The sequence below is a fragment of the Toxotes jaculatrix genome, chromosome 11, assembly GCF_017976425.1.
Source record: "Toxotes jaculatrix isolate fToxJac2 chromosome 11, fToxJac2.pri, whole genome shotgun sequence".
Lineage (NCBI taxonomy): Eukaryota > Metazoa > Chordata > Actinopteri > Toxotidae > Toxotes > Toxotes jaculatrix.
Genome location: NC_054404.1, coordinates 18,315,848 through 18,329,261, shown reverse-complemented (window position 1 = coordinate 18,329,261; position 13,414 = coordinate 18,315,848). Strand labels below are relative to the sequence as shown.

The window sequence follows — 13,414 nt, the reverse complement described above, 5'->3', positions numbered from 1 at the left end:
CTACCACAGCACTGGCACATGTCCTTATGTGTGGTGTCCACCAAGACTAACTACTTGTGACAGTGCCAGGTGTATGTGTGTATATGTGTATGTGTGTGTGTGCACATTAAGTCCGAAGGGAAGCATGCCTAATGTGGGAGAGAAACAGTGAATCCAACATGGCCACTAGCCAGCGTCAGTGTTCCCTTCTTGGAGAATTAGCCTGTCAATCCATTCTAATTCCTGAGGACACAGGCTGCTCTTAAACCAAGGTTGAGTTTAAACTGGAGAGACTGACTCGCTCAACTGTTTTCTCAGGATCGGGTGCAGACAGGCAGGCTGGCTGACTGTGTGGCAGGTCAGGCCACGCTGGAGAGCAGAGCTGCTGCACAAATACAGGTCTAGTCCAGGGTCAAGCTTACATTTACCAGCCCGTGGTTAGTCTGTAACTCTAACCGCCGACTGCATTTGTCAGGCAACCAGGAGAAAAAGCATCTTGAGGAGCAGGATGTTTACCCAGCTGGATACAACTTGCTTAAATACCAAAGAAATAAGCTTATGTGAGAAGGCTTGAGTCTTTGTGTACCTGAAGGATTTCTCTTATCAACTTCACACCACTGTTGTTGTCATTTGTTGAGTCTCTCTCTCCAAGTCTGCCGCTGATCTTACGCCACATCTTGACACATCCGCCGCAGCCACCACTTGTGCTTACTTGCATCGTGTGGACATCTGGCATGAAGTCCTGAGAGGGCAAACAACCAGAGGTCTGAGGGACTGTAGGATATGGCATCGTTTTAGATTCTTAACGTTGAGCACATGGTCGACAAAGTTGCCAAAGACAATATTATCAAACATTTTCTCGACTGATTTTCTAGATTTCCTATATCACAACGTATACTGCCATCATAACAAAAAAAATACATATACTGTTAAAGTATATATTTTGTATCACCCTTACTAGCAGTTCCTATTTGCATTGTAACCACGGATGTTATGAAAACATCCATCCATTAGTTATAATGGTATTCATTTTTGAGGCTCATGGGGGTGGGGGAACTGGAACCAATCGCATCTGAAGAAAATATCTTAAACGTGCCCTGTGGTGTTTTAAAGTTTCTGTTTACAAACAGTGTTACTAACCAAGATGCACTGTGTGTATCCTCAAGGTCTAGCAAAATGTTAAATGCATCTCCTTTCTCATAAATCACTGGTACTACTAATTGTTCTTAAAAGTTCGAAACCTGCATTTTTATACCCATGTTTACCAGCTTGCCATCTTCTTCTTCTTCTTCACTGCCTTTGTCTGCACATGTGCTTCTCGCCTCCTTACTGCCACCTGTAGATCAGTGGAATAGTGTGAAATCATTAGCTTGCACACATGCATGAGAGCAAACAGAATAGAAAGAAAAAACTCTACATGGAACTTTTTATTTGATAATGACCAAAGCACGATTTTAAGTTATAAGGACTCTTTTTTATATGATTTACTTGGATTTACTGGGGGGGGTTGCAAAGACGTTTGGACCATCTAAAGCCTGTTAAAACCACCAACATCAACTATAACTACTTACCAGAGAAGTTGCATTGAAATCCTGAGCTGCTGCCATGATGAAATATGTAGTTAAAAGCATGTACGTATGCGTGCACTTCAAGACCTGAGGCCTGCTTGCTGACACCAGGACTCTCTTGGCTCAGCTGAGCCATTCCCTGGCTGAGAGCTGCGCTGCTGTTGACACTCTGTTTGGGGGCAAGAGGCCATTCGCATTTGTGTTCTGCCAGCTCATATATCTAACACCTGTTGCTTGGCCCAGTTCAACAAGTGCAACTCAAGCACTTATCTCTGGGTGTGCAAGTGCTTTAGGAGACATAAGCTTACTACTGTATGTGGAAAAATTTACAGTTTGTGCCAGCAAGAGGACTCTTGATGCCTTATTGTCCTGTTCCCAGAATCCCACTGCCTGTAGACTCAGGTTTGTGTTGCATAATACACACGTAGAAGGAAGCCACAAAGTCCAAGCGGGGAATATACAACCCCTTTATTTGGTTTAACCAAAAATAACAGCGTCAATATTAAAAGAAAAGCAAATAAAGCTATAAATATAACAGACAAAAACATTGAAAACAGTCAGCTTTAAGTTCTGGGATGCAATGAAAGCAACTGAAAACCACTTTGAAAATCACAATTTCAAAGGAGAACATGCTCTGCAAGTGGCAATGCTGACATAAATCCAAACCTGTGTCAGTTCAGAAGACAGCTGTCACAAGTGTGTGGCTAAATGCTCCTTTACAACATCATCACTTAAGCATACAGGAAAGAGGAAGGTGCCAAAAAGCTGAAGTGATGAACGCACGATATTAAAATAACACACACCCAAGGGTCCCTGGTCCCTATATAGAGACAAATCAAAGAATGGATGCTGGTCAAACTGCAACTCAAAACAAATGTAGACGAGACATCACTGATGTGTGGGGTCCGTGAGTGAATGGTCTTGTACATGAAGCAGATGGCTACTGCTGTAGAGTGGAGCGTGGTGAGACTACAGGGGCAGCAGAAAGCACTTTCACAGACAGTGAGGAGGACACACAGACATACAGAAACAGAAAGAGACAGACTTCGCTGGGAGGTGTGTATTCATGTATATTAAAAAGGGTGCAGTGGTGTGATACTGTATGTTTAGGCGCGGTAGAGCAAGATCCTTTCAGCGCAGTCCTGGCCAACCAAGCCGGCGTACTGCTGCACCTCCGTCTCGTCGCTGGAGCCCTTGCGTTTGCGGGAGTAGGCGCCGTAGGGCATGACGGTCCGTCTGTATAGCACCAGCGCTCTGCCCACATCCTTCAGCGCCCGAGCATCTCCTGGACACAATCAGGCACGTGTGGGAACATAATGAGGACCAGCGCAGACACATCAAGCACAATAAACATTGTACTTATTTTCCCTCACTCATTTGAGTTAACCTCTGAGTGACTTGGCAGGGACACACCATTATTCCGAGAAGCTGCTGGAGGAGTCAGAAAGTATTTTTTTCCCCCCCACAGCACTAATTCCAATATGCCCTAAACCTGGAGTCACTGTGGTGCATGAGCAGGCTAGCTTGCTGGCCTTGTTTACGGGGCCTTGCTCCCTGCTGGCTTGCCAAACTCAGCATCTCATTAGGTCTTGTGTCGTGAACTGCCAGCTCCCATCAGACCAGCAAAAACACTGCTAATTTCAAAAGTGTGTGTGTTTAGGAGCTAAGAATGGTTCCTCTGGAGAGGGGGATGGAAAAAAGGGTGAAAAATGATGACCCTTGCTCTGATACCAAAACCGCTACCTCCAGGAGTGAGAGGGAAAAGCCAAGCTGCCCGCAGCTGGCGCCAAAAGGGACGCAGCAGGGGTACAGCAGCAGGGAGTACCAACTGGGCCAACCTAACCCAAATATACTGCAAATGGGTCTCAAAATCTATTGTTAGAACTAATCATCTTCCCAGTCCAGTCAGAACCAAGGAGTCCCTCTTTTGCTATACTTCACTGGAACTTAGGTTTTTGGAAATAGGTATCTCATGTGTCTCTGGTGAATAACATCCCTGCTAGTCACTCTAATTGCCCTCTAAAAATGCTTTCATCCCTCTCCTTGGTTCTTATTCCATGTCTTTTTCAAACATTCTGCTTTTTCAACCTTTGCAAAATGCCTGAAATGTAAAATTTATATTGTGCCATCTAAAATACACATCCCCTACACACTCTGCACATAATATTTCATCTATTCTGCCTGTCCTGTCTGGAGCAATCGTGGTCTGGCCTAGCTGAGAGGAAGCAGATGAAAATAAACTTCAGGCCAGGCTGTGGAGTGGAGAGGAGTGGAGTGGACTAGCTTGCCAGGGCCATGGCGACACATCAAACAGGAGCGAGTTAGATTTGATATTAATAGAGCCCCGGGCCTCCTACTCACCACTACTGTTCCCTGTGACAACAACCCATGAGGCTCACAGCTGAGCACCCATGTGGTACGAGTGATGCGAGCGCGGGTTTTTCTGCCTATTTCCTAAAATATTCGCCAAAGTGCCGCCAAATCCCACCTGATCACCTAATCAACTGGGAAAACAAGCTAGAGAGAGAAAGAAAACCTACAAGAAAAAAAGAAAGGTCTTTTGTCTTGTGCCAGATGTTAAAAGGGATCCTGAGTTTACCGAGCACTCAAAAGCACTCTGACTGGACCCCGGCAATTTGTGAGCTGGATGTGATCAGTTGAATTATTACAGACCTATAACAACACTGAAAGTGGACAATGACTAAAACAGGACAACAGCCGTTGGGTTTGGGTCGATATAAGTAAATGCCCCAACTAATGTACCAGTAACTGAAAAGCAAGCCAGAGGAAAGAAGAGAGCTGGGTATAAACACAAAGCCCTGAAGCTCCTCAGCTCTCACACCCCCATCTCCATCAAGTTATTTTCATATTTCAACCAAGATTTTCAAACTACAACATGGATTCATGTTTTATTTATTAGCCTCATTTCCCCGCTCAGTTATGCCCTAACCACTCTGTTCCCCCCTCTTCTCTGAAAAAAAAAAAACTGCTGAGTCATATAACTGAAGAATGCTTGACACAAACTTTTAAATGAAGAAAATCAGCAGTAAGTCTCACCATGTGCGGAAATGGATTTTAAAAGATGTAAACATGTTATGTAACTTCCACATGACCATAATTTTGGTCCATGAAGAATCAATGTGTCCTGATGGGATGAACGTGAAAATATTTAAACCTTAAACTGCCCTCAGTATTGTCTCTCTGAGCACTATGTGCCTCCTCATGTTTTTTATCAGTGTGACAGCTCACTTACACAACTGTTACACTAAGTTACACTTATCCACTCCATTCTGTGACACTGCTCTAAAGCTCCACTGTCCCCTGGTGAAGATATTAAGTAGTGAACATTTTACAGGCCAGAACGGATAGCAGCATGTGGCTTTAAGACGGTCTATTAACCTTAACACTAAAACTGAGCAGAGGCAGTATCTCTCTCTCTGTCTCTTACTCAAGGCAATCCAAACATCCGCTCCTCACATAAACAACTCTCTTTTTCTCTTTCACTCACTCTATCCTCCATCCATTCGTTTTGAGTAGCTCCAGACCCCGTTCCCGTCAGGCCCACCGGACGTTCAGTGACACTCCGCTCTGAGGTCACTGCTCCTCGGGGTCGGGGTTCAAGGGTCGGGGGGAAGAGGAGTGGTGAGGGTCGGTTAGGGAGTGAGAGGGTCAGGACCGAGGCTAGGGGCCTTGACACCTCGCCACGCTCCTCTCTCTCTCCATCATCTTGAACTTTCAAAACACTTGCTTAACACCGGACGCCAGTCAAAGGCAGGCCATCAGGTTATGACCATTTCCTATGACCCAGTGTTGCAAATCCAAAATAGGGCTTACTTTTGAAAAGAACAAGGCCAAACGGTGGTGTAATGAGTAAGAAGACTACTCTTTGACTGGAAGACCTGGGTTCAAGCCCCTGTGTAAGCACACATCCGTCCAGCTGACCCTGAATCTCTATAGCTGACCATGAGTTCCGACCTACACAGTAAAGAAAGCAACAAGAGAATTCCTCTGGATTATAAAGGTTATTATCATTATTGTTATTATTAAAATGAGGGAAAGGTTCTTCCACAGCGGGAAAAGTGCAGCAGATCTGGAAAAAAAAACCACCCACCTCCTGCATTAAAACACAAGAAGCACAGAGGAGTGATAACTGTCTCTCCTCCACTCTGAATGGGAACATTAGTACAAGTCAGGCTAAGGAGCAGAGAGTCTGCTGAAGAGCAGAGCAAAGTGGTTCTGACAGTGAGACGAGATATGAAAGTGTATAGTGAAGAAGACAGAAACAGTGGAGAAGGCAGGTGGCTTGGGGTTAATGGGTGGGTGCCTCTCAGGCTGGCACCGTCTCCTCTACCGAACGTTTAGGCTTCGCTGTGACTTGCTGAAAGCACAGTGTGGATCTCAGAATCCATCACGTTGATGAGAAGAGAATGTACGTATTTATATGAGACATGAAAGAGAGACCAATGAGAGCATTTTATTTAAACATTTTAGATATTTTACTTAATGCAACTTAGTGTAGTGTGTGTATCCAGCATGTAATTTAGTGCATCTCAGTTGGCGCCCCTTGGACGCACTGAAGTTCTGGGAGCGACTACTTATGTCACACATTTTTCTAAGTGTTTATCCTGCTGAACGAGCAATGCCCCCACTTCTTTCTCTGCCAAACACACACGCTGATTATGAGTGTGTGTGAGAGAAGTTACATATGTGTTGTGTAGAATGTGTGTGTGTGTGTGTGTCTGTCTGTGTATGTGTATATACTGTATGTACTTTTGTGAGAGGCAACAAAGCCCTCGGGCCCTCAATGTGTCAGCAACATGCATGTAATCAATGTGAGCCTGCTTTGGACAGAGTTGTGTAAACTTTAGATTAGCTGTCTTTACACACCTCATTAGGACAGTTCTGTAACCCGGTCACCCTGACAATCTGAACGCACATCCAGCACCCCAGTTCTCATTCACCCCTGGGTGAAGTTTGGAGTTTGAGGCAGTGCCTTACAACAGGCCTGATTTGCAATTAATGGGGATTTTGCTGGCTGACAGTTTTGGTGAGGACAGAAATTTCTTAAACATCATTTTCTGCCAAGTTTGCTTTTTTTATTTTTAGATCAAGACCCTTTAATGTCATTGCTGTTTGTATGTCTAAATTTAAACCTAACCTTAATTTCTACCAAACTTTTAAATGTAAATCTCACTCTAATCCATCTATTTTATGCACCAAAAATGAATCCTGTTAATAGGGTTATTGATAAAAGTTTCAGGAGTTGTCCTTGATAAACTTAAGATAAATGGTGATATACTGAATTTATTAACTTTTGTTGATAAAAATATCATAATCACATACATTTTACTTTTGTGGCCACTGCAGTTAAATACATGAAACTGCAAAAGATACACAGGAGATTCCCTCACCATTTCATGCAGTCAGGACTTCCCCTGGTCTTAAAAACAGATTGCAACATGTCTTCATTTAGGCCAAAAACAAGCCACACATTGACAAACTGCCAACTAGGACAGGGCCACAAGCCTCAGCAGTGTGCCACGCTGCTAACCTGACGATGGCACAGGGCAGGCTGACCTGGTGACTGACTGACTGACCACTACGCGTCTTTCTGGAGACAGAAACCTCCACACCACCGCCAGTCTGGCAGAAACCATTTTTTTGCCACAGTTCAACCCCATAAGCTTGGCAACAAAGCTGAGAGCCAACCATCAAGACAGCTAGCACTGAAATATAATGACACCGCGTTTGGACAGCGAGGCCTGAAATAATGTCCGGCTCCGTCCAAGATCAACAGTTCACGCAGGAATGGAGGCACCACAAGAGCCACAGACACACAAACATATTTGCAGACTCCATACTTGCAGACCACCACTTTGTCCTCGGTAATTTGTGCCTACTCAGGGATTAAGGGAATGATTGACAGGAAAAGGTCAGACCCACCACTGGCTAAGCTGTTAATGGAACTGCTGTAAATGACCAGTCTACTAATGGTCTTTTAAATGTCCTTATTTCTCCTGGGTGTGGTGCTTTCACTACCACTTGAGTCAACAACGAAAGGTAGCCAGGAAACTGAGAAAAGGTGCAGAATCCTTATTTCGTCAAGACGTGTTACAATGTAGATTCTTTATAGATGGTACACTCAGTGCCCACAAACTTTAGCTCATCACACAAGCTGACCCCAGCAACAGGGGGCAGATGAAAGGGACGTGTGCAAAAAGAGGGGTTTTTTTTCTTTCATTGAAGTTCTGTGTGGTGGTTTTTACCTCTCTGCGTGGCACCAAGTCCAAGTATGACCTCACTACATCAAGGTCGTAATCTGTCTCGCCACATTCATATATTCCTCCTTCCTCCTCCACCTCTCTGTCAATCTATCTCTCATTTTATTGCACTTCCCTCCCTTCTAAGATCCAGCATCCAGCCACCAGCCCCCACCCTCCCTTTCACTTCCCATTTCTATAAAATCATTTTTATCACCCCCCCCACTCCATCCATTCCTCTATTACTCCCTCTCTTATGCTCCATCTATAAGTCCCTGTCTACTTGACAATCAAATTCTTGTCCTCTCACATCTCCTATTACTGTCTATCAGTGGCTCTTTCCTGTTTGGTGCCTGTTTGGTGATGCAGATTAATGGGGAAGAGTAAATGGGAGATGGCTGGTCCCGGTACATTCAATCAATCAGGTTACAAAGCACTTACAATATCCACTGCATGTTTATGATTGTACACGTTTAATGCACAATGTGCCAACAATCTACAATAATTCCTATAATACTATACAACAAACCTTATTTTAGAAGCTGAGCAATGTTATACCCATGGGACTGTGTCAGCCTACATGAGGTGTGAGTCCTTGCTCAGCATGCAGAGTTATATGATGCAAACAAGTTCAATTTGCTTTATGTGGGAGCGGCAGGAATCTTACTGCATATTTACCTAAAACCACCAAGGGCACAAAAATGAATGCAGAATCAACACAGGAGGGTGAGCGGAGAGAGATTTAAGAAATATGGAGACTGAAAATGTATCAGCAGAAAAACTCCTGTCAAAACTTTCAAACTCACTTACACTCTTCCTGGCCTCAGACTCTGACCCTGACCATCCAGGCAATGGGCGTCTGTCTGTCTACCTTCTGCAAGCGGTTTATTACCGCTGATATCACTGTTCATCTAATGACAACATGGTCCTTCGACTAACGACAGCACTGGCCCTGCTCTGACCACAATGAAGCATCATGGGGAGAGAAGAGTGTGTGATCAGAGCTGCTGGCCCTCTGTTTACCCGCATTCAGTGACCGAGCACTGCCTCGGAGCAAACCCACAGTTTTCAATACACTATCACAGTGAAACCAGATCAGATGTTAAAACGAAGTTCACAGGTTCATCCAGAACAGTGTGTGCAAATAACTGGAGGATGGAAGATCGAGCTCACAGCACCAGGACAGTGTGTTAGTCATGTAAGAAATGGATAAACCTGCATGGGATAAATGCTTCTTCCAATCCTTTAGTCTCTAAAATTAATAACAACAACAACAGAGTGGAGTGTTGCATCGTTGTACCTGCATCGGGATCCTGGTTGAAACGAGCGTAGCGGGAGTTCTCCAGCTGCGGTAGGCATCGCTCTATTGGTACCCAGACATAGGTCTCTGGGCATAAGAGGTCTGAAGGCCGGTACTGTCCCTGGAAAATGAAAAAGGGGCAGAGAGAAGGGATGGTCACACCTCATGCTAAAAGGATTTAATTGTTTGTATCAATTAATCGATCAACAGAAAATGCCAACGATCTTGAAAGCTGAGTGTTTTTTTCCAGCAAAAGTGACTTCTTGCTTTTTTCCATAAATTTAATATCTTGATGCGTTTGTTGTCGCAAGAAGCAATTTGAAGACATCGTCTTGGTTTTTGAGCATTAGTAACATTTTCTGACATCTTCTAGACTAATTAATCAATCACAAACATCACTGACAAATAAATCAGTAATGAAAAACAATCATTTGTTGCAGCCACAGTAACACCATTTTGGCACTATAAGCGACACTTTAGGGTTAAATGTTTGACAAGTTGTAAACTGCTCAGGGTCAGGATGGGGGTTGAGACCCAGATCAAACTTTGCTCTGTTTAAGTTCTTTGCTTGAGATATGCTTCTCTGTGGCAGCAGTGTTATATCGTCTGCAGTGTTGAGCAGGAAATGTAAACACACACGAGCGTATTGTAATGTGTGCTTGTGAAATGGGTACAAGTCTGTATTTGACCTAACATTTTGGATGGAAAATAAACCAAGCTGAACAAAAACAGCTGCAGGGCAAAGAAAAAAAAATGAGAGAGGGGTTGAATGAACAGAAAGGAGGAGGAGGAGAAAGAGACTCCATTATCAGGGACCTGCGTTCTATCACATGACTCCAAACAAATACAAACTGCTGAGATAGCTCTGTAAACAAGCAGCCGCCTGCAACAGCCCAACTGCACTGTCTCAACACACACAATAATATTTATAGTTTATGAGACATTAAACTGTAGGACATGGACTTCAGCATTTCATGAGAACACTTTTTAAACACAACTGAGGTCAAGAAGCTCAGGGTAAAAAAGAAAAAAAAAAAAAAACAATTGTCATGAGGACCTCAAAGTAAGCAAGACAAAGGAAATACCAACTCTTTAAAATGCTGTAGCTAGACAGGCACTCTGAACACAACCCATCTGTTAGTGGGCCTATATGGAAAATATGCTGCCTGTTTTTACATGCAGGATAGGATGCAATGAAAAATGAAAAACAGAGGAATGTGAAGGACACACTGATAGTCAGGATTTCCCCTCAAGGTGGGGTCTTCATCTAGAGCCAAGTTTTTGCTCTGTCTCACCATTAATTTACGGGGTACAGGTAACAGGCTGAAAAATATCACAAAATTTATACAACCATAGAATAAGTGCACAGGTCAACACCAACGTACAGGCTGTAGAGAGAAGAAAAAGCAATTCAGAGAGAAGCAAAAGAAAGAAACATGCTTTAAGTGCTTCTGCTAACAGATGGATGGTGGTGGAATGCTACGAATCTGTAGCTGCAACGGACACACACATTGATCGGATGCTCTCCATGTCCCAACAACCTACAGCTTTCTACAACTGTCAGCACAGTCAGCTTGACACTCTCACACTCTGCCTCACCTCTATACACTCCTTCAACACTGCAGTGGGGCACACCTCTGTATGCAGAACACACACACACACCTGCTCAGCAGTAGAAACACAGTGATGCACACATACTTTCTGCTATAGGTGCCTGCACCCTGATGTTGTACCTCAACTCGACCTGAGTGTGCAGAGAAAGGGTGGGAGGGAGAAATGGAGCAGAAACAATGGTGGAGTAGCTAACCTTTAAAGAGAAAGACTGAGAGCAATAGAGGAAGAATGAACACATGCAAGGACAGACGTTTGGATAAGCTATTATTCCTTGATGAAAAGCTGTTGTGTTTTCTGTACCTTGCATCTCAGTGCAATAAAGAAATAAAGTGGATTCCTGATTTCTGGAGGCCTATGTTTTGCGTCTACAGGCCAAAATGATATATCCAGTCCTTTGCTGCAAAGTCTCAGCAGAAAGAGAAGCCCATCTAACCAAAATGAGACCCAGTGTCTGCTCATGGCACAGGCACAATTCCTCAATTCTCCCCCTGAGAAGAAAAAAGGATACCGAGTGGGATGAAGAGTATGAAAGGACGCAGCTATTAGTGGTCTGGACAGAGGAGAGAGAAAAGAAAAAAGAAGGGAGAAAAGAAAAGCTTGATTTGCCACTACCTATCTGTCAGCTTCTTTTTTTTATTGGACAGAAAGTAAAGACTGAGCTCACCACTGACTTTCTTTATCTTCCCTCTTATTTTTTTTTCTTCCCCAGGTTGGCTTGAAGGCCCTGTAATTCACAGCTGCCCCTGCAGCTTCCTTGGCTCGTCTTCCGCCCTGTGTTTTCTGCTTTTGCCTCAGCTTGCTCACAACATCCATCTCTTTATCTAACAGTTACGTATACCAAAAGAGAAGGCAGTAATGGTTTCCTGAAACTTAGATCCTTTAGAGAGAAGACTGATGTGCAAAGTGGAAGCAATCGAATAGCTGGAGGTGAAATGGCCTATTTCTACAAATCTATATTGGTGAGTGGCTGTTAGCTCACCAAGTGTGATAAAGCAGCCACAGGAAGAGACAGTGGGGCTACGTGTAAATGGCCACAAAGCGTTGTGATAAGATTTTTTGTATTTTGTAGTATATACGAGTGTTTTGTTTTTTTCAATGCGTCCACTCACTTTCATTGAGGTCTACCTGGCTGCTCGACAGATAACCAGAATGAGGCTTTCCAGATGAAGGTTTCCTCTCTTCAGTGGCTCTGTTCCTCCCTTTCTAAATACTAAAAGCCTCCTACGCCAACCAATCCATCACCATCCTTCCCTCCTTTCCTTGCTTGCAAGTTCAGACGTATATGGAGGTGATGCCGATGACTGACAACCTCTGAAAGGCTCGTTTAGAGAGACAGAAGGGGAGATGGAGGATGGACAAACAAGTGGAGAAAGAAGGAAACGTACAAACTTCAGCGGATAGACTTGGCTGCCATCAGAGGTGTGAGAAATGAAACGGAGATAGGAGGGGAGACGGGGAGGGACGGGAGAAAATTAGGCACAGATGAGTACAGGGATGCTATGTAACGTCAGTGAGACACAGACTGAGGAGAGCTGATGGAAGTGATAGGAGCAGTGTGAGTGCCAGGACAGAACGGAGAGAGGATGTTGGAAGCCGGGGATGAAGAGGGAGGGCTTGGAAAGAGACAGAAAGGGGGAGGCAGATGAAAGGAGAAATAAAGAGCTGCATTATATACAGGCCACATAAAGAGTGAGAAACTTAACAAATGACAGAAAGCTCTCAGTCATATAAATCTAGCGTTTTGCTGTGCGTTTGCTAACGAACGTGCAGAGGTCACTGTTTACAGGAAAGCAATCTTCTACAGTGCAGATTTCCCAATGAACTGAACTTTAACAAGACAGAGAGGAAAATTACTCAACCTCATTTGAATAACAAGCTGCCCCAGTATAAACAATTGCACAACCTCAATCATCAGAAGTAAATAAACACATATCTCCACAGGGCTTGACACACAGTTACACAATGCATTGCAGACCTATTATCATGCCTAGCCCCTTGGTGACACTGCATCATTCATTCTTTTCAGGCCACACAGACTTTACTCACATACAGAGAGCAGCGGCCCTGCTGTCAGAGGGAACTTTATTACCAACTCATCGACTCCAGCACATAAGTGTCACCTTGTTCCTTTCCTTCATTGTGCACCCTTTGCTCCATTTCTGTCTTGTTTTCTCACAGCTCAAGGTAGCAAGGGATGCCCCAGGCCCATACCTATGATTTATATGAAAAGCAATTAATCAGACACATAAATCGAGTGTTTCTCTGCAGCCAAAGAATCCTCATGAAAACCTACACCTCTTTTGCCTTCTGCTTCTTTTCTTCCTCCCTGCCTGACTAGGAAGCAGACATGTGAGTTTGGTCTGTCTAGAGCACAGACAACTTTCATCAGCCAAGAATATCAGCCAAAAGTATCTCTAAATGGCGGACAGGTAAAAATTCTGAATCTGCTTATTAACAGTTCATCAAACTCCATTAAAAATGTAATATTTCACTACTGTTAAAACAAAGTGTGAGGAACAAACGGAGGCAGAACTCTGTAGTTAGCATGAGAGGCCATTTAAATATAAAGATCTTCCATTTTGTAAAAAAAAAAAAAAAACAACACGAAAACTATTTTTCACTATATTCTGACATACAGAAGTAGAAATGTATAGGACAACTTAAGGCCAGCAGAACAGTATCAAGTTAAATAA

General features: G+C 43.7%; 1 protein-coding gene across 3 annotated transcripts in view; it reads right to left on the bottom strand.

Moving 5' to 3' along the window:
* Nucleotides 1-2,000: 2,000 nt before the first annotated feature.
* The window catches only part of LOC121189735 (arginyl-tRNA--protein transferase 1), a 48,721-nt gene continuing 37,307 nt past the window's right edge, over nucleotides 2,001-13,414 (bottom strand). For all 3 annotated transcript variants that reach the window (XM_041050152.1, XM_041050150.1, XM_041050151.1), the window contains 2 exons: nucleotides 9,108-9,228; nucleotides 2,001-2,832 (listed from right to left, as the gene is read on the bottom strand). In XM_041050152.1, coding sequence (XP_040906086.1) covers nucleotides 2,654-2,832; nucleotides 9,108-9,228 — 300 coding nt within the window. In that variant the 3' untranslated portion in view covers nucleotides 2,001-2,653. The remainder of the gene's footprint in view (nucleotides 2,833-9,107; nucleotides 9,229-13,414) is intronic.